This window comes from Lemur catta, chromosome 1 (genome assembly GCF_020740605.2).
Source record: "Lemur catta isolate mLemCat1 chromosome 1, mLemCat1.pri, whole genome shotgun sequence".
Taxonomy (NCBI): Eukaryota; Metazoa; Chordata; class Mammalia; order Primates; family Lemuridae; genus Lemur; species Lemur catta.
Genome location: NC_059128.1, coordinates 58,293,693 through 58,315,677, shown reverse-complemented (window position 1 = coordinate 58,315,677; position 21,985 = coordinate 58,293,693). Strand labels below are relative to the sequence as shown.

At 37.6% G+C, this 21,985-nt stretch overlaps 1 protein-coding gene across 2 annotated transcripts in view; it reads left to right on the top strand.

Moving 5' to 3' along the window:
- Window positions 1–21,985, top strand: part of AKAP6 (A-kinase anchoring protein 6) — a 451,824-nt gene that overhangs the window by 212,618 nt on the left and 217,221 nt on the right. For both annotated transcript variants that reach the window (XM_045569009.1, XM_045569000.1), the window contains exons 5-6: window positions 1,208–1,330; window positions 21,059–21,155. In XM_045569009.1, coding sequence (XP_045424965.1) covers window positions 1,208–1,330; window positions 21,059–21,155 — 220 coding nt within the window. The remainder of the gene's footprint in view (window positions 1–1,207; window positions 1,331–21,058; window positions 21,156–21,985) is intronic.

Here is a 21,985-nt window from a genome sequence, read left to right as displayed (position 1 = left end):
TAGACAGGAATGTATTTCTGAGTGTTATTTGTCTACATGTTTTCTTTACCACCCTCCGCAATACCATTTTCTCTTTTTCTAATCATTCTTTTGAGGCAAACCAATTGCTTGAATTAAAGGGTTATGAATCTCAAAATACTACTAGGAAAACATACCTTAATGACAAAACCTAGCTTCTGAGAAGCGTGATAAAATGAATTTTCACCTCTTTTCCCTTCAGTCTCAGGACATACTCAGTTAAAATCCTCATTAAAAATATTAAAATTAATCAAATGGCAAATCTGAAGAATTGGTTAAGTTTGATAGGGAAATAGGATCCCAACCCACCTGTGTTTAAGTACAAATGTGGAGGCCTGCCGTTGCCGTTGCTCCTTATAACCTCCAGGTGGTGCTGTTTACCTAGACATGGAAAGCAGGAGCCCAGCCTCACTTCCTTTGCTTAAGTTTGTAGTTGGACTTTCATTTTTTTTTTTTCAAAGTATTTTCTGTTTGTGCAGATGTATTCTTTTAAATGGTCAATAAAATTTTATAACCACTATTTGAAAAATTGCAAGATTATTGTGATTTGTGCTTCCTAGCCAAGAATATTTCTTTATGTGTGTACGTACCCAGAGTCGGGCGTTCACGTTTATTCATTGGTCCCCCTCTTCTGCGCTTCCTTGCTTCTTAGCACCCGGGCTGAGCAGCCGCAGACATTTGGGTTGTGGATAGAACTCATCCAAGTTCCTTTACACACTTACATGATTCAAAAATATATTTCTAGTTCAGCTATGGCAACTGAACTCTGTAGGCTTCTGAGTAAAGAAGGCTATCTTTACAGGAATGCTTTTATCCCCTGAAGCCCATGAGTGTTCCTAGCAGACCTGACCTGATTTGGGGGCAAGGATATGTTTGTCAGACACCATAAATGCTTTGATGTTTTGAGGTCACCTCAACAGTGACACCCCACAATCCCATCCAAATTCCTCAGAAAAGTGTTCCTAGGAGAAACCTGAGAGGTAGGGCATTGCCAGTTTCTTTCCTATTTTGGTAGATTTTACGGCCAGGAATAGTGGAAATTCCATCACAGCAAAGATGGAGTTAGGATGGGAGTGCAGTGGTATCAAACATCATGGGTGAAGTTTGGAATTTTTAGGATTGGCTTTTAGAAAAATGCCAACTAACATGCCTTTCTTGCCCTTTTTACCCTTTTCTTTCCTCTCACAAGGGATTTGTAAACAAGCTAGATGAATTCATTCAGTGGTTAAATGAAGCCATGGAAACTACTGAGAATTGGACTCCTCCTAAACCAGAGATGGATGGCCTTAAACTGTACCTGGAGACGCACTTGGTAGGCAAGATTGTATTGCTTTTTCTGTCAGTAATCAAAGGATTTTAATGTGCTGCTTGTTTGTTTATGAAGAATATCAATTTATCAATCATTATATGCTAATGAAACCAAGTTTTAATGGTGTAACCTACAGAAGGTGAAAATTTACAGGCATTTCAAATAATACTATGAAATCTAAATCCTCCATATTTTAAGCTACTTTTTCAAGGTTTTTTTTTTTTTTTTTGAAGAGTAAGTTTTTTTTGAGACAGTCTCTCTGTCACCCTGGCTAAACTCCTTGGCTCAAGCGATCGTCCTGCCTCAGCTTTCTGAGTAGCTGGGACCACAGGCGTGGGTAACCACGCCAGGCTGATTTTTTGTATTTTTGTTAGAGACAGGATCAGTCTTGCTCTTGGTCAGGCTAGTCGAAACTCCTGAGCTCAAGCGATCCTCCCACCTTGGTCTCCCAGAGTGCTAGGATTAGAGGTGTGAGCCGCTGTGCCTGGCCAGGGTAAGAAATTATTTAAAAAATACCTTAGAAAATTTTACTAGACTCTTGCTCTCAAAAGCAATGATTGAAGGTTTTCTTCTTCTCAAAATAAATAAATAAATAAATGAAAGAGATAATTTCGATGACCATTCTAAGCTTTCTAGAATTCTTGTAAAATTAATGAACCTCTCATTATCAAGAGGGTCTACTTTATTCTACACTGGGTTATTTTAATAAAATATTTAAAATGATCATCTCCATCATTTTTGCTGCTATGTGGGTTTTTCAGCGTATAATTAATACAACTGTCATTACACTTGTTCCTGCGCAAAGGGAAAACCATGGAGGGGAAGTGGAAAACACTTGGATGAATATGCTTCTGAATATGTTAAAAGCAAGAATTATAGACTGGGGGACATTTGATGAACCTCATGAGGTTTTTACTGAATGCTTCAAATAGCCGATATCAATTATGAAGGGGTGGAAACCAAGTAGTGGAGTGTGATAAAGCATGAAGAAAAAGCACGTTGTCATAGGAAATGAAAATTCAAGCTTTAAGGATCTCATCTTTATTCCTTTCACTGATAGCATAAAATTGACAAAGGCAATGAACACGAATCCTTGGGTACCCAACTGTGGGGTTGATTTTCTGCCCCTTTTACACACTCAGAATTTGGATTGAGTAAACATTGTGTGGGAAACCTACACGTATGTGAGTTCACAGGATTCCAGCAATGTTGTTTGTTCTTCTCTGTGATGTTAAATGAGAGAGAGAAGGGAGAGGCAGGGATAGGGAAAAAAGAGGGGAGAGAGAAAATGTTTCAGTGTTTTGGTGTTTGTGTTTTGTAGCCTGTTTTATATGATTGTAAGAAAAACAACCCCCAACTGCTATTGCTGTATGCAAACAGCCTTGAGGATGATAAAGAATGACAAAACTGTGTGGTAGAGGATGAGTGTGTTTCTTCCCTTTCTGGAGACCTGGGTTGATGGTGTGTAAAAATGCCAGTGATCCTAACAACCTCTCTTGTACATGGGTTTTTAAAGACTGCCCTTAGTAATCAATTCCCTGTTGAGTAGAGTTTCAATTTTTTTAAAAGAGGGCATTTCATAATAGCAAGATAAAGATATTCAGTGCTTTATAATGTAAATTGTATTAATTAGAATGTCAACTTTTCACTGGCATTGTTCTGACAGAAATTCTAATCTGTGTTTAAACAGGAGTGTATGAACTTTATTTCACATCAAGTGTGCTGTCTTAATTTCTCTTGATTTAATATTTTATGGAAAACACACATTTGGTTTTTGAGGTTCCAAAGGGCATGGGGGCATAAAGAGCACTTTGACTCCAGATTATTTGTTGAAAACCGGGCTAAGAGAATATGAACCAAGGTCTTTTTCTCTTTGGAAGTTGAATGGTATGGCTCCTTTCTAACCAATGAACACTCCGTTCTCGAATAAAATATTACAGAGTTCCTTACTTGGCATCCTAATATTGTCCTCTACCTCATTCTAGCCTAATGCTGTTCACTAGAACTTTTTGTGATGATGGAGTGTCCTATATTGCACTGTCCTATTCGGGACACTAACCTCATGTATCTACTGTGCACTGGAAATGTGGCTGGTGTGACTGAGAAAATACATTTTTAATTTTAATGAACTTACACTTAAATTTAAATTGCCACATGTGGCTAGTGACTACTGTATTCTATCTAGCCTTATAAACTGCAAAGCCCTTTGTAGATGACCATAATGAATTGCAGTATCCATACTTGCCTCATAATAACATTCTCATTTAAAATGTAGAAATCATTACCCACTTTGCTGTGGATTGTCACTGTAGACATCCATAGCAAAGGGTCCTTCCTGAGAAATTTATCTCTTAAAGAATAGCCTTGTTTGTGCTGAATGATCAACATTTTCTTGGATGAGTTTTCCCCACAATCATGTCTGATTATATTAGTTAGGATAGAGATAACATAACATAGGGACATCTTTATTTCTGCTTTGCAAATAGTGAGGTACTATTATCTTCAGACCTGTTGACTGGATGTTAAGTTACAATCTCAAGTTTTACTACTGAAATTATTAATAGTAATGTCTTACACTTTCTGAAGACCTAGTGTGTACGGATTGCCATTGAGTGATACTTAAGGATAATCAAGAGTCACTGTTACCCTGCATGCTGTCTACTACTCTAGATACAGCCAGCAGCTCATACATCTTTCAAACACATTCTCAGTTTCTCTGTCTCTGTAAGTGTCTACATTGTCCTCCTTGGTCAATATTGTCATTTATATTTTTGATCGTATTTCTTTACTGTCATGCTGAGTTAATGTTAACTTATTTTTCTCAAAAGAAGGCAAAAAGTCCACCTTCCTATAAAAGAAAATATATGAGTAAGACTTGAGATTTATATTCCATAGTTCACCCTGTATAAATCATTTGTGCTCCTTAATGAGGGAGCAAGTGGTATTTGCAAGATTATCCAGTACTAGAGATAGCTACATAAGTTTCTTTATACATGTCTCTAGATTCCATAATTTAACACTCAATCAACAAATGTGCAAACTCCTAGGGTCAGTCTCCCCTGCTTTAATAATGTTTTAGACTAGCTGGCACCCTCCAATATCTGTTATAGAGAAAAACAAATGTAAAAACAATTCTGAAGGTTGTACGTTCATATTTTGATACTTGATTATTTTCCATGATGGTAGCCAAGGGTTTTTACCAACACAAATCAATTAAAGCTTTACAATACCTTTATGAGAGATATGAAGGAGCCTTATTTTAACTGTAAGAAATACTGTGAAATTGTGATGATACATCAATGATTTTCCATGATAATTAATCATCTGCTTGCAACCTAGCTGCTCCTCTCAAAAATACAATTCCTGTCTTCCTAGAAAATGACATTTTCAGGAAAATGTCATTCTGGAAAGGTATTTTGCAAGTATTAAACATATTGAACATTCCCCCTTCTTTGAAAACCACTTTTAAAATAGTGCTGTATAGATACGTTCTTGGATAGACTCCCTTCTCTCTCTCCCTTCCCTCACCTTTGTCATCTTCCTACCACTTTTATTTAAAAACCAGCTTTATTGAGGTATAATTGACATATAATAAATTGCATACTTTAAAGTACAGCAGTCCTCACTTATTCTTGGGAAATATGTTCCAGTACCTTCAGCAGATGCCTAAAACCACACATAATACTGAACCCCATATATGCTATGCTGTGTTTTCTCAATCTGATAACCAAGGTAACTACTAAATGACTAACAGGTGGGTAGTGTATACATTGTACATATGCTGGACAGAGGGAGGATTCACCTCCCAGGTAGGACTGTGATGCTGTGAGATTTTATCAGGCTACTCAGAATGGCATGCAATTTAAAACTTATGAATTGTTTATTGCTGGAATTTTCCATTTAATAGTTTTGGACTGTGGTTGATGACAGGTAACTGAAACTACAGAAATTGAAACCACGGATAAGGGGGATTACTGTATACAATTTTACAAGTTTTGACAACCTGACACACACACATATATATCCATGAAACCATCACCACAATCAAGATAGTGAACATATCCATCACCCCCAAAAGCTTCTTCAGGACACTTTGTAATTATTCTGTCCTGCCCCTCCCTAGCCTGTCCTCCATCCCTAAGCAATCACTGATCTGCTTTATGTCATTATTAGATTAGTTTGCACTTTCTAGAATTTTGTATAAATGGAATCAAACAATATGCACTTTTTTTGGTCTGGTTTCTTTTATTCAGCATACTTACTTTGAGATATGTTGCATGTATCAGTTGTTTATTTGTTTTTATTGCTGAATAGTATTCCATTGTGTGGGTATACTACAATTTGTTTATCTTTTCACCTGTTGATGGACCATTTAAGCCATTTCTCCACCACCTTTTTTATTGGCTAAAGAAGCAGAAATCACCAAAAACTACATTTGAGTAGAAGCATAATAAATAGAAGCATAGTACGTAACTATCAAAAATAGTTCTTGGCTAACTATTTAGGTTTTTGTTTGTTTGTTTTTCCTTTAGGAGAACTTACCTGATCTTCAGAGTTAGAATGCTTAAGAGTAAAGCTACAGAGCAGGCCAGCAGTTTCCCCCATAGAGATTTTATTTCATATCCATTTGCTCCTGAAATGATAACTCTGCTCTCCCAAGAGATTTTTATGCATGCCTAACTCACCAAATGCAGTCATTCACAGAAAACAAACCAGCAGTTCTTTTATCTATAGCCAATCAGAGTATCCAATGGGAGAAAGTGAAGTCAAACCAACACCAGACAGCTGTGCAAGATTTAGGAAAAAGAGCCAACCACAAGGGCCTGGCTTAAACTTGGGAAATATATTTGCATAGGCAGTGCCATATTATATTGGACAAACATTAACCAACCACATAAAAATAGCCTTGGAGACACAATGTTCTCAATATAATTTGATAAATGAGAAACATGGTGGAAAATGGTGACTATGAACTTAAGTTCATCTATATCAAGCACCTGTGAGTGCCAGGCATTTATTTGGGTGCTGGGAATATGTGATGAATGAGCTTGGTTTCTTTCTTTCAGGGATTTTCAGTCTAAAGGAAGCAACCATAGATTATATGTAGTCATCTATGGACCCATAAATGACTAATATAATATAATTTTGATCAATAAACTTCTTGTAGGTTAAGCACAGTGTTCTTAGGAGTACAGGGAAAAATTTTATTGATTCTTTCTGGGGGTAGGAAAGATTCAAAGAGGAAATTTGATGTAGACCTAAAAGGCCATATATAATTTTGTTGGATAGAAAAAGGAAAAGAGGAGATTGGAGGAAATTTTATAGGCACGGTAAGGGATATAGTGAGCCATTTGGTGTGGCTGAGACTAGGTTGGAATCTTACAGGTTGGGGCTGGGTAGTAACGGAGATTGAATATCTTTTTAATGGATTGAACTTTTCTCTGGGGACAATGGGGACTCATTGAAGGTTTGGTTTTGTTTTCAAACAGGAGAGTGACATGAATCAACAATAAATTGGATGGGGGTAGAGTCTGCCTGGCATAGATTAACCGGATGAGGTTCATGGCTTAGATGACAAAACAACTCTGAGTATAAAGGAAAAATGGATTTGAGTATAGTATTTGAAGGATATGCTGGTACAGGCAAGCTTTTGTCAGTTTTTAAAATTGTGTTTAAATTCAAAAGGTAAATAAAGAAAGGCAATAAAAAGGCAAAAGTCAAAAGTAAGTCTCCTTTTCACTTATGTTCTACCAGTTACCAGTTCTCCTTCCTTGAGGCAACCACTGTTCCTTGTTTCCCTCTGTCATTTCAGATATATTCCAGGTATTTAAAAACAAATGCATATTTGTGCTTAACTTTGTTTCCTTAGTTTAGATGAGCAAAACTTCTAAATCAGTAAATACAGAACTACTTCATCCTTTTAAATGACTGCACAGTAATCTACTTCCCAACATGTGATATTTATTTAACGAGCCCTTTATGATGGAAATTTAGGGTTTTGCAGTCTTTTTCTGTTATAAATAGAGCTTCAGTGAATATCCTTGGAAATTCATCATCTTGTATAGTATAAGTATATCCTTAGAATAAATAACATGTGGAATTTCTGGGTCAAAGGTTCTACACATTTAAAATTTTTATGTATTGCTAAACTGTCCTTGGTAGAGATTTTACCAGTTTATACTCAGCAATGCATGAGAATGCTTAGATCAATACATTGTTGCTATCAGAGTATGTTATCACATTGGTTGAACTTTGTCCCTCTGGTAGTTACAAATGGCATCTTATTGTAGTTTGTATTTCTTGCATTTTAAGTGGCATCGAGTATCTCTCCATATCTTTAGGAGCCATTTGTATTTCCTTTTTAAGAATCATCTGCTTATAGTCTCAGCCTGTTTTTCTGTTGGTTATTGGTCTTTCACTTCAGGATTTATAGGAGCTTTTTATACATTAAGGAAATTAGTCCCTTGCCTGTGAATAGGAAATATTTTTAAAGGAAACTATTCTGGAGGTTTTTTTTGCAAAAGAATATGGATATCTCAATAGTTTGAGGAATCCAGGGTTAGGCAGATCTGGAGGGCTGGGCTGACAAGCATGTAACAGGTGTCTACCCCTGGCAAAAGCACATTTGGATTCCAGTACTGGAAAGACCAGTGTGTTCTAAGGAATTTGGAAGGAACAAGCTTAAGATCAGGGAGGCTGTAGTTGAATGAGTGGATTAAAGGATGTTTGAGCAATGAGAGAAATGGTGAGGATGTGAGTCAGAGTTGGGGGTGTGGTCAGTAAGAACAGAGGACAAGGGATAGATTAGGAAATGAGGGACAGATTAGAGAGACATGTCAACAGTTCTCTTTTTGAGGATCACTCTTGTCTAGTCAGAAATCTCATGACCAACATCTGTTTTGACTGTCCTGATCTCCCCCAAGGCAACTAATATCCTTGAAGAATAGCACAGGAAGGCCCATTGCCCTACAGCTGACAGAAGTCTGGGCAAGACTTGAGTGTAATGAATGGTGTGGAAATTGCTGAGAGCTTCTTTGTCTGTGTACGGAGGAGGACTGAGTCTCTAGGGCCATTCTAGAGATGTGTTAAACCATGCAACGTGACGTCATACATAGCATTACTTTTGTCTGGGAATAAAGGGGATAGATATCGTAAGAGTGCAGTCCGATCAGGGGCATGGGGTGAAGGTGGAGTGAACTGTCCTTCACACAACTGGTGTAACTATGGAGCTTTAGTTGAAGAAAAACATTAAGTTATACTCACTGTAAAAAATTTCAAAGTGTATAAAAGAGCATAAAATAAAAGTAAAAAGCCTTACCATCCCTTGAGTAACCAATGAAAACAGTGTGTTCTATATTCTTTTGAACATTTTTATGTAAAAATGCATACATTTTAAGGATTATTTAATTCGTTTTATACATACCATTCAACAACTTGCCTTTTGTATCTAAGCAATTGCAGATATCCTTTCATCAGTATATGAAGATCTATTGCACATTTTAGCCATTCCTTAACATTTTATTGTGTGGGTGTGCCACAATTATTATAATTTAATCATTCTCATGATCATGGGTGTTTAAGATGCCTCCTTTTTTATGCTTTTGCAAACAGTACTCAGTGAACATCCAGGTTATTTTAACACCAGTTGAGAGTTTCCTCTGTGTCCTATTAGTGTCTGCCTATAGCAGCAACTCAAAACTCCCTGTAATGAAAGTCTGTCATACTCTAGGGACAGCTTTTTCTCTAGGTCCTAAGAAATGGGTGGAGTCCATGTTTGTATGAGTTTTGAGTCTATGTTTATAGGGATAGACTTTTAAAGCACATCTTCCTGAATTTTGTTGTTCATTTTAGGATTGGTACCTATAATTTGAGGTAGTTGCACACAGTGGCACAGGAGTACCAAATTCCTGCAGATAGTGCTTATAGACTTGATCCCTGTAAAGGGTTTGAAAATTTTTCCTTATTGTGTGATCACCCTAAGTACTTTTAAAAAGAGATTGAATTTAACTGTAATGTGTCTAGCTAACAAAAATTCTCAACAAAGATACTTACACACATTTATCTGTATTTAGATCTTTTTGTTATATTTTTTATTGAATAGCTTTCATTGCATCATAGAAATCAACTTACTTCTTACAGAGTTTTTAGCCATACAAGAAGATTTCCCACAATACTTTCAGCTGTTTTGCTTTTGGTTTCCCTCCTTTCTCTAACTTTGCTCCATTTTTTATTGGTTGAAGTTAAGAGATGACAGGGTTTTCTTTTTCCCACTTCCTGGTGCCCATTTCTCCCAGTCTCTCCATAGGCAGCCCTGCCCCCCCAAGTTGAGCTTCACGAGACCAGCATCTGCCATTCAGCTGTGCTGCTCAGCTGATGGGAGCAGTCAGTCAGACTTCAAAAGCCTGAGCTGTGTGAGTTTGGCCTGCCTGCCCCTGTCTCCCTCAGCCTTGCAGAGCAGGCTGGTGACCTCACAGGAGATTTGAAGTTTCATTTACTTGTCTTTGTTGACTCCCACCAGTTTAAGGGGAGTAGCTGAGCATTTAGTAGGAAATGGCAGCTTAACTTCTTTGGGGAGAACTTGAGAAAGTACTCACTCAACTTCCAGCCTTCAGTTTCTTCCTTTGGTGCCTTGGAGATGGAAGGGTCTGTCAGGAATGTATAACATGCAGGCATTTGGAGGTTGATGTGCGGGAACAGGGTGGTCTAGGAGGCTCATTTTGAACATGTGAAAGTCTTGGCCATGTTCCTTTGCTCATATAACTCTAATTTTGTACATCTAGGAGACAAATAGTGTTTTGTCCCCTTTTCATTTAAATAGGATCCCTGCATTGTTTAAAGCACATGGTAATGTATTAATACTTGTTGCCTGACTCAGTTTAAAGACTCTTGGACCATAGTATTCCATAGTTCTCATTGTTTTGAAAATTATTGGTGCCCATTTTACTAATTTGTTGCTTTATTTATTCTTCTTTTTAGGAAGTAATGACTTTTTAATCAGAATGCCAGGGAAAGACTGCATTTATTAAGCACTTCCTATTTAGGTCAGTTGTATACTAGGCATTGAAGAGAAGGTTTATAGACAGGCCTGTTCCATGAGAAGGTCCATGCACAGGCCAGAGGACACTGTATGGATGAGAAACCTACCAACTCTCTCCCTGTGTAGACCCATGAACATATCCTACTTATCCACTGTGTTACATGGAATTTTGGAATCTTGAAATAATTTACCTGATATGGGCCAGGTATGGTGGCTCATACCTGTAATTCTAGCACTTTGAAAGGCCAAGGTCGGAGGATCACTTGAAGCCAGGAGTTTGAGACCAGTCTGAGCAACATAGCAAGACCCCCATCTCCACCAAAAAAAAAAAAAAAGTAAAAGAAAAAGAAATAATTTACCTGATATAAATAATATTAAGATAAAAGTTTCAGATCTTTACATGAGCCAGAAAATTGCCTGTCATATCTCCCTAGGGTTGTTTTGAAGATCAAATAAACATGTTTTATGTGAGGATGCTTTCTTCATTTTGGGAAAGTTGTACACATATTCCTTGATATGCAGACCTGAGAATATGTGGTATGAGAAGCTTGGGTGTTCTTAGAGAAGTTGAAATTCTCCCTAGGCCTGCCCTTCCTTCAACTGTTCTCTTGTGGCTGTCACCTACTTGAGGGATGGCTAATGTCTCTTTGGTGTCTCCTCTGACACCTAGGCTTGCACATGTATAATAGGTACTAAAAATATCTGCTAAATGAATGAGCGAGCATTTGTAAAAGCAGTGTTACAACTATCACAGGCAGCAACTTCTAACTAATGCTGTAAATTGTCAAACAGTAGCTGAGTATGTCTGTAAGTTAAATTATTTCCTCTCTACCATTTACAAACCAAAGTGGACTCTGGTCATAGGGCTCTCTAGGTATTGTTTAGTATATTTGTGATAAGAAAAACACTTATAAAAGGATAATAGAGAAATGTTTTCTTATGTTTTCAGGATGTAATTCATCCTCTTTGGCAAAAATCATAAGGAAAATTAAAATGTTCACTCAGATAATAGAAAAGTTTTTCTTAAAATTCCACAGGTTAATGTTATTGTTTTAAAATGTAAAGACTGTATGACTAGACAGTTAATGACTTGACATTGCAAAATTTATTAAATTTATTTTTAAAGTGGTTTTGTTCCCCCCTCTCAAATTGATGAAGCATGTGGGAGTTGGAATAGATCTGCCCCAGGCTGCCAAACAAATTTTTAATGGAACTAGAGTCCTTCAGGGATTGTCCTAAATCCACATAATATTCTTAAGTCCTGGTGTTTGCACTGGGACCTGTATATTAGCAGATGTACGTGTGAATAATATACTTATATCAATCCATCACCCTAGTGACTCCGCATCTGTAGGGGTTGCTGCACATCAATTATTCCACCTCAGGGGGTAGAGAGATATTTGGGCCAGCATTGACCTCCTTTTCAATCAGGGCCTCTAAGCAATGTGTTCTGGAAATCAAATGGTCCCTTTAGACAGAACCTCTATTTGGAGATCCATTTGGCCTAATGTGGCCATGCTGGGAAGTCAATGTGATTACCTGTGTCAGGTGTTGAGGCGGCATCCAGAGAAGCAAATGAAAATTCTGTCACTCAGAGCCACTGTCAACATTCAGGATCTCTCTCATCTATCTAATTCTTGCGTAAGACATTAGCCAGTCTATCAGAAAAGAATGTCAGCCTTACTAAGATGCATCTACTTTTCGCAAAAAAAAATGCAACTGTTTGTTTGAAATAAATTGTAAGTTGTTTGAAGAGTTAAATTCACTTTCAAATTCTTGGAAATGTTTTTATTATCTGAGGTTTCAGAAAGAATGTCTCCTCAGGAAGAATGAGGATTTTTGTATATCTTAGTGTCTTTTTTTTTTAAAGGAAAACAAGTATTTTATAATGCTTATCCTTTTGATCAAAATTTGGAACTTATTTCTCAAGAGTACAGAGTTCTTTTAATTTTTTTAAGTTCTGATATACCTGGAGGAGTGTTGCAGGTTGTCATAACTGATAAATCAATGACAAATACAGCCACTTCATTTTGTTGGGAAAATATACAGTTGTGGTAGTGGCTGACCATTTATTTAATTATGTGGTAAGTACCACCTTATGAGAGGGTAAAGTTAATTGATGATTGGGGCTATCTCAGCCAGGGTACAGTGTACATGGCAATTATGCTGGGATCATCTACGTGTAATTGGCAAGTAATTTTGTAAGCAAAGGAACATGACAGCTCATTTACATGGTGTTCACTGAGTAAAATTTGGGGACATTTATCAACCACTTCCAAGTGAAGAGTGATTGCACCCGTATCTCCGAAAATGCTGTAAGCTGTTTGAAAGCTATATAGAAGTTTTTTGGTACGAATCTCCATGCATTTGTTCCCTTGAACATATATTAGTTGTGTGCTGTGTGCCAGGCACTGTCCTAGACTCTGAGGATATAAAAATGATTGAAAACACAATCCTACTCTCAAGAAAGTCATGTGTGGGAAGCAGACACATTTATCAATAATTTTAACACAACGTAGGAAGTGGAGGTTTGAGCTCTGCACAGGTATTATAGATGCTGGGGAGGAGAAGTCAATAGGGTAGAGGATGGTCAAGGTAAAGCTTGCTAGAGAGGGTGACGCCTGAGGTGAATTAAAAGATGAGTAGGGCTTTTCTAGGGGAAGAGCTTAACAGGCAGCAGTGCCAGCAAGAGTAGAATCTTGGAGGAACAAGACAGCTGATGTAAGCTGGAAACAGTAAGCAGTTCAGACACATTTTGAGGCAGATATGGGGCCTGTGAAGCTGACTTGTCCAGAATTTCAGAGGGCCCCAAAAGTCACACTAGGGGACTGGACCTTATTGTACAGCCTTGACAATCCATTGGCGGGTCTTAAGAAGGGGAGGATCTTTAGCAGAGTTGTGTAGGCAGATCATTTTGTGTAATAAAAATACTTTTGTGCTATTATCATATGCCAAGCTCTGTTCTACATGTATCAAGGCATTTTATCACCCCAATGACTCCATGAAGTAGGCACTAACATTTTCTGCCTTTTACAAATGGAGAAACTGAGTACAGAGAAGTTACCCAGAGCTCGATAGTGAGTGATGGAAGAGACAGGATTTGAACCCAGGCTGTCTAGCTCCAGAGCCCTTGCTTGTCAACAGCCCCCTCCCACACCATGTCATAGCTCCCTTGACACAACTGACTGCAATTTCCTGTTTATACAATACTCCCCCCACCCCAGCCCCCACCCCCCAGACTGTGAACTCTGTGAGGACAGGGACCATGTTCATCTTGTTCAGAGTCATATCCTTCAAGCTTAAGATAGTGCCTGTACCTTCATAGGCACAAATAAGGAATAAGTATAGTTTTGAGGGGGGCTGTGACTGGAGGCTGGCATAGTCAACTTGGCAAGGGAGGATGATAAGGGCCTGAATCTAAGGCAGTATTAGTCAGTATGGGGAGGTGAGGATGGAGAAATAAATGGGCAGTGCTTGGTGATTGATTGGATGTGTGGATTTTGTTGGCATATTCTCACAATGTTTCTAACTTCCAACCCCTACACTGGAAGGATGACTTGGCAAAAGAATCTGAAGCAGAGGGAAGCTCACACTGCTCTTCACAAAGCTCTTAAATTCCTAAGAAGAAATGTCGTGGACTCAGGATGAGAAGTTAGAAGAGACTTCTCTGGAGATGGTTAAAAATAGAATGGATACTTTGGCTGGATGGTTGAGGGACAGAGCTGCCCTGGGGTAGATGAGTGGTCAGATGACCTTTGGGGTTCTTTCCCTTTTGAAAATTTTCTAGTTTAAAATAAATAAAAATTCTCCCAAGCTGCCTATACTTAACCACCTGGCTTAGAGAGGATAAAATCAAAATATTCAAGGACTGGAAAACGTTGAGTTCAAATGCTTGGATTATAGATAAGGAAACAGAAGCCCAGATGGGTTAAATGATTCATCCAAGGACACACAGTTGAGGCAAAAGGAAGATCCGTATCATTGGTTTCTCAGTCTGGGCTTGCTGTCCCCGTGTCTCACATAGCAGCATTTATGTTTGGGGTGGCCTCTGTGGGCAGCCTGTGCTGGGTAGTGACACAAAATCAAAGGAGACCGGGTGTCTGCCCTTGAGGAATTCAGAGAGCCTCAACAATAAGGGACACTTATTACCAGAAAAAGGTCATAAAATATTAAGGTTATTAAGTATGAAGTGTCCGATTTCGTTAAGTACCAAGTTGGACAGTTGATATCTCTGACATTTCACTTTAACACTTCTTGTTTTATTTGACAATTTTTGTGAAACCATGGATAAATCAAAAATTCACATTATTTTTGGATATGAGTTCCATCACGGAACCAATGCAGCGCAGACAGTGTGAAATATCAACCAAGTGTTTGGGAAGGATGTGGCTAATGAACGCACAGCGTGTCCATGGTTTGAGAACTTCCCTTCTGGTGATTTTAATCTTGAAAATGATCCACGTGGATGACCTGAGACCATGGTGGATAATGATGAGCTGAAAGCTGCAGTGGAAGCGAATCCATCTCAACCTACACATGAATTAGCAGCAAGGTTTGATGTTATTATTGCAACAATATTGGACCATTTGAAACAAACTGGCAAGGTAAAGAAGCTGGATAGATGGATACTGCATGAATTAAATGAGTGTCAGAAGAGAAAGTGTATTGAAGCTTGCCTTTCTTTGCTGTCACGACATAAAGGCAAACCATTTCCACACCGTATTGTTACACGTGATGAAAACGGGATTCTTTTTGACAATCATAAGCATTTGGCACAATGGTTGGGTAAAGATGAAGTGCTGAAACACAGTCCAAAACCGAATATTCATAAAAAAAAAAAGCTAATGGTGTCTGTTTGGTGGTCCAGCACTGGTATTATCCACTGCAGCTTCATGAAACCTAGTCAGTCAATTACAGTGGGTGTCTACTGCGACCAGTTATATGAAATGATGAAGATGCTTGCAATGAAGCAGCTGAGATTGGTCAACAGAGACAAGCCAATCCTTTTGCAAGATAATGCTCTACCACATGTCACACAAACAACACTGCTCAAACTGCAGAGGCTGGACTTGGAAACTCTCTGTCATCTACCATATTCACCAGTCTTTGCACCAACTGACTACCACTTCTTGGAGGCTTTGGACCCCTACTTGCAGGGAAAAATATTCAGTTCTCAACAAACTGTGGAAAATACCTTTCACAATTTCATCACCTCTCGATCTCCAGGCTTCCTCGCTGCTGGCACAAACTATTGTTAAGACAGCAAAACTGTGTTGATAGTTTAGGCGCATACTTTGATTAATTGTACTTCTTCTTATTTGAGATATAAGAAACTAAACTTTTGATTCAAAATCGGACCTAATACATCTATTACATGGAACATTTGGAAAATAGAGAAAATAAATTTTAAAATTCATCATGAATCTTTTTTAGCACCCCCCCCCATTGCCTGGCACTGCTTCAATGCTTTACGTTCATTATCTCTAATTCTCACAACAACCTAGAAGTTAGTATCATTTCCATTTTATGTTTCAGAAAACTAAAGCAATTAGAACTTGTTCCATAAGATCAGACTATAGTAACTTCAAGTCCTACCGTGTATAAAAGATGTTAACATTTTGTTGTGTTTCCTTGCAGTCTTCTTTTCCTATTTACTAAGACTATTTATTTACATAACTTTAATTTTATCATAGATGCAATTTTGAGTATTCATTTTTTGCTTGTAATATGTTCTAGGTATTTTCCATGTGGTTGCTTAGTTTCATTTTAGTGGCTATGTAATGTCTTATCAAGTTTTCAGGAGGTTCTTAAATGTTTATTCATAGAAATCTTCTAATTCTTGGTACACATTGGCATTTTGAAGGCATGTTTTATATTTTGAGGACCAGTGCATGTGACCATCCTCTATGGCTGGCATTGTGGAGAGGGGAAGGGAAACTGTGCAGGTGAGCATGGCTTTCTTCTGTACCAGGAGCCCCTCTGAGAATGGAGAATGGTGCTGGGCACAGCTCAAAGTGGAGCTGGGGCGGAGATGGCCTGAGGCAGATAGCAGGTGACTTTTCAAGCCTTGGCTTTTCTGACTGAACACACATTCTTCCTCTTGCCCTTGTAAAAAGGCAAGTTTTCATTTTCTTAGGGTAGTAAAAATCTTTTGTGTGAAGAAAAAGTGTCATCAAGTGTCTTATTCATCAGCATATATACCATCTCTTTAAAATGACAGTGGGAGTAAAAGTTCATCAGTTCAATATGTCTTTCACATTTGGAGACTCCTGACTAATAACCTCTGGTATTTATCATCAGAACAGCCAAAGAACTTAATTCTGGCACATGCAGCTCTCATGCGCTGAGAAAAACTTAAAAAGACAAAAGATTTTCTCCATTTTTTCTTCTTCCATTCATTTAGAAGGAAAAGCATACCTTTTTTAATTAAAAAAAATACGAGCATGCAGAAACATCTGGCCTATATTACCACAACAGCCTCCTAAATGGCCTCCTTGTCTCCAGTCTGCCTTTTTAAAATCAGCACTATATGCAGCAGCCAAAAAGATCTTTCTAGATCACAGGTCTGCACCAGTCATTCTCTCGTATCACTGACTTTTACTTCCATGACTCTTTCATAGTTCTTGGGGTCAAATCCTGTTTATCCATAGCTGCCATCTCCCCTGTTTGCACCGTGTCCCAGCCACACCTAGCTGCTTGTGGCTCCCTGTGTCATACTACAATGAATAAATGGTGTCTTCAGACCCGTGTACAAATCAGTCCTTTCTCCACAAGCTGCCTGCCAGGCTCTGCTGAGCCTGGCTCCCAACATGGGTCTCCACAGCACCTATCTGGAACTTACTACATTCATATGGAATGTAGCCACACTCTTGTTTTTGCTTGGTCAGCATAATACTTTAATTATTTTAGAAAAAATTTGAATCTCATTGGGCAAGACATATCACTATTTAGTTTTCTTAAAGTCCACCACTCTTTGTTATATGCCAAACTCTAATTGCACATTTATTCTATGCTGGGTCATATAAAACTACTAGTTTTCTTTTCTCTTCTACCCAATAGAATAAAAGCTGCTTGAAGACAGAAATGTGTATTGTTAACTTTTGTTATTTACAAGCCTGGCAAAGACTGCTCAATAAATATTGATTATATGAACTTATGCCTTAAAAAACCTAAAATTAGGTCAGAAAACACTCAATAACTCTTTCTGGCCTCTCTGATTGTTCACAAACTCATGGAACTTGGTGGACCCAGCAGATACTAACAGTATTCCGTGGGGTGACTGAATTTTGTGTTCATGAAGGGAGATGCTGCCAGGACTGTATCCCATTGAGATTTGAGCCTCTGAATGTGCTTCTGGTCTTTCCCACTACTTCCTGTACTAGGAGATTGGTATCTACTCTTAGATCCCTTATGAATAATCATTCTTTGTGTTTTGTTGTTGTTTTGTTTCCATTAAGGCATACATTTCCTTGGTTTCCTTTTATGTCCACACGACCATCACACTGCCATCAAGCTAGACTTAAGAAATATGAATGGAATGGTATTAGTTGTATTATTTTATCTGCTTTGTAAGGTCTGATCATGACCAAAGTATAATCAGTGGGCACACCCGAATTTCAGTCCTGCCAAGAAGTAATACAGCGAGATCTATACAAACTGATGATGTCAGAGGTTGTAGTAATGGAAATGCCTGTTGGTCAGTCTCTGATGTATCATCTTTTGATACTCTACTGCTTTGTTTCAGTCATTGTATTTTTTCATTTCCTTAGTTAGTCTCTGCTATTTGTTCAGTTACATGCTGCTTTAAAGATGCCAAAAAAGATTTGGTGTCCCCCAGGACCTAGAGTACTCATATTTATGGAATTACACATAATCAGTGACATAGGACCATGGTACCTGCCAGTGGCAATGTTCTTGCCATAAATCCAGTCTTCAAAGAATGCCCTGCATTTTCAGGGAGTGCTATGGATATTGCAGAGGTACTATACACCATAAGCCATTGCTGAAGAAATGTGTCCAAGTATCAAGTTCAAGGAAAGAAAATAAAACCCTTTCTTCTAAGCTTCCTTCCTTAGGGAAGAGGTGGCAGCAAAATGGGGAGAGCTTATTACAGAATCCTTTAGCATCCAGAAATTTAACTGACCATTTGGTTAATATGCCTACTCAGCTGCCTTCTCAGAGGCCCATTGTAAATTCCTTAGTTGATATTATTAATGGTTAATGGGTGCACCTGAAAATCAAGCAGTATTGTATCATTTTGGTAATAGTTATATTAAATGGTTCTTTTCTACAGCATAAAGCTTATCAGATCATCTTTTTTCTAATAATGAATACTTCATCTTTTCCAATTTCCTAATCAAATGTTTCTGCGTCATCTTGAGGCAGAGCCAATTCCAGCTGCATCTGTTCTATACTCTTGCCTTCAATTATGTCAAATTATCCAACCTACTTACAGGTCCTTAGGTTCTCTTTTGCTCTGAGACATAGGCCTGATGCACCTCTTTGGAAACTCATGATTACCAACCATTCAAAACAAGACTGTTGTAAGTAAACAGTGAATCAAAGAGAGCACTAGGCTAAATTTACATTATGAGGAAATTTCTAGAATAGGTTTCTTCCTAAATTTTGATGCTTTCAGGTTGATCTCAGGTGTTTCTCTTCCCTGTCTCTTCTCCCTGAAACACACGTGTACTACTTCATCCTGTATGGCATTGCTTCAGAGTTGAGGATTTCCATGGCAGTGGCAAAAAGTAAATGCAGCCATATTTTGACTATAAAATAATAAATACTTAATTTTTCATAGACACTTTATTGTTTGGATTAATCAGAAGCATCAAGCTCCCCGTACGTTGACATATTTTATTCAACCAAATACATGTAGCTGAAAGGGGATAGTACAAAAAATGATGAATGACCGTTTTACTTTAGGAAACCTAATATTGTGACTTTCTGTCATATTTGGCTGAAACTTTACTATATCTTATACATCTAGTCAGATAAAATTATGCCTCATTTTGGAGTCAATTTTTTTGAGTCAAAATTTTTATCTTTATACTTCAAGATCTGATCTGCATGTCCCTGTCCCCTTCATTTCTGGGTTCTTTTGACCATTCTGTTTCTGTCTTCTGAGCTTTAAAAAGACCCCTTTTTTCTAGTAAGAAAAGGAGAGCCCAGACTCATTATTGAACATCCAAGATGACTCAGGCTGCACTTCGTTCTCCTGGTAATATATTCAGTTGCCCTTTGATGCCAGGGGCCATGCTTTATACCCCCTAAATCTCTGTTACCCAGCTCAGTGTACAGAATGGGCATAGTACATGGTTTCTAAGGGAATGAATGAATGAATGAATACCTGATTTAACAATTTATTCTTATTTAACATCTTTAATCCAAATTACATTCCATTCAGAACTGTATCATTTCAAACTTCTGTTAAATATTCTTAATACCAAGTACAGTGCAGTATATACAACTATTGCTCAATAAATGCTTAATGTGAGCAAAACATGTATATCTTGGAGACCTGTCATGGGGAAGCCACAATTTAGCACACAATATTTTGAAATCCATGCTTGTTCCAATTAGTCAAGTCATGGAATGAATTTTTACCCTAAAGACAAACCATTGATTCAACAGAGGGTTACTATGATTACTCTCCATTGGACTTCCTGTGGTTGGAACGCCTTGTAACATTCCAGAGATACAAGAATCTTTGGAAAACTATCTGTGTTACTTGAAATATTTAAATGGAAACCTTTCCTTTCAGAGAGTGTTATTGAACAAGTTCAACAGTTATCCCCTATTCCTGCAAACATTTATTGAACACGTTGTTTGTGTCATGAGTTGGAGATAAATGTGAAACTGGCAATTTTTCAAATTACTTATAATTTGGTAGCCAAAGATAGAAATAAAGCAGCATAAAGTATGACAAATTCTACAATAGAAGCAGTTATAAGGAGCAGGGAGAAGGGAGTAATTAACTCCACATAAGGCATTAGGGAAGGCTTCCTGAAAGAACTGGCTCTGTGTTTCAACCATGATAGCAGTTTTTGTCTTTTGGATGACTATCATGAATGAAAAATGCCCCTGATGTGCTTGATGTATTCATTTATAACCAGTGTTACATTTTAAGTAATAAACTTTTAAAAAGCAAAGATTTGAAAAGCATTTGACTCCTCAATATAGCATCTAAATCCACTTCTATATTCTATGGTTTGTGTGATGTCTGAGAAACAGAGCTGAATCAAACCCTACTATATTAATGGATTTATATTATATATGTGCACATAAGGCTAATGTATTTTATGCTGCCAATTTTTTTATGGTTTCATAAATAGTGCTATCACTAACATTTCTAAAAAATGAAGAAAAGAGCTCATACGTGCTAGTAGAAATTCAGTGTATTTTATAGAACACTGCTACTCTTGATATAGCCTACGGGATGTGACTTTTCATAAAAACATAATGAATTTCTAGATTTGTCAGCTGTTTCCAAACAGATGCACTCAGCTAATCTAATAGAACCATTCTGAGCCCAGATCCCAAATATCAATAGCTTTTAGTATTGCAAATTAGTTTGTCTATTGGGTAAATTGGGCTGTGTGGTTCTTGATAAAAAGTACCAAGTAATTTTGTGTGGATGTTTTATGTGTAACTGCCTTGCCAGGGTTTGATTCTCATATTTTTCCTTGCAGAGTTTTAAGTTGAATGTAGACAGTCATTGTGCTCTCAAGGAAGCTGTGGAGGAGGAAGGACAGCAACTTCTCGAGCTTATTGCATCTCACAAAGCAGGTAAATCCTCCTGAAATATTGCAAGTCTTTATGTCTCCAGACTATTAAGAATGAAGAAGCATTGCTGTAAATTACTGCATATATTCACTTCCTTATGTATTATTAATATTTACATTATCAGATTGACCTTCAAGATTTATAAATGTTTCATATACTGCATACAATGCTGTGATACTTATAAGATGAAATACTGCCTCCAAATGGTCTGTTCATTTTATTTGGGTCTTGCTGTTCGCCTGAGTTTCAATTGAAATCACATTCTTGAAAACTTCACATTGACGTGCTTTTTGATGTAGGTGCTCTGGAAATAACATTAAGATAATGAATGAGAATTGTACAGCTAGTTATAATGCATATGCATTAGAGTACTTATAGATATCATTACAGATATAAGGCGGGCAGTCTAGAGATATTATTTCCCTGCCAATTTACACACATGAACATTTTGCATATTCTATGCTGGTCTTGCATTAGCAGAGTTTTTGGCCTTCAACCTATTCTTACTCCAGTATTAACGTATTTATGAGGAACAGATTGTAAATAAAAAATAGTTTTGTCATTTGGTTATACTTATCCTGATAGTAGAAGACCGCAAGACCGGATGACTTACAGTTTGGCTCTTACTTTGAACTTACCATAGCTAAATAGGAAAAGAACAGTATTAATTAGATTTGCTAATATTAAAGACTGCTGCCTTAATTCTGACCCATTTAGTGTATTTCTCATTGAATTGACTTTACCTATTCCCATACATCTTTCTGATCACTTTAAAGTCTCTACATAAATACAAACAGAGCCTTTTATTTGGAATGTGAAGCTATCGTGTGTTA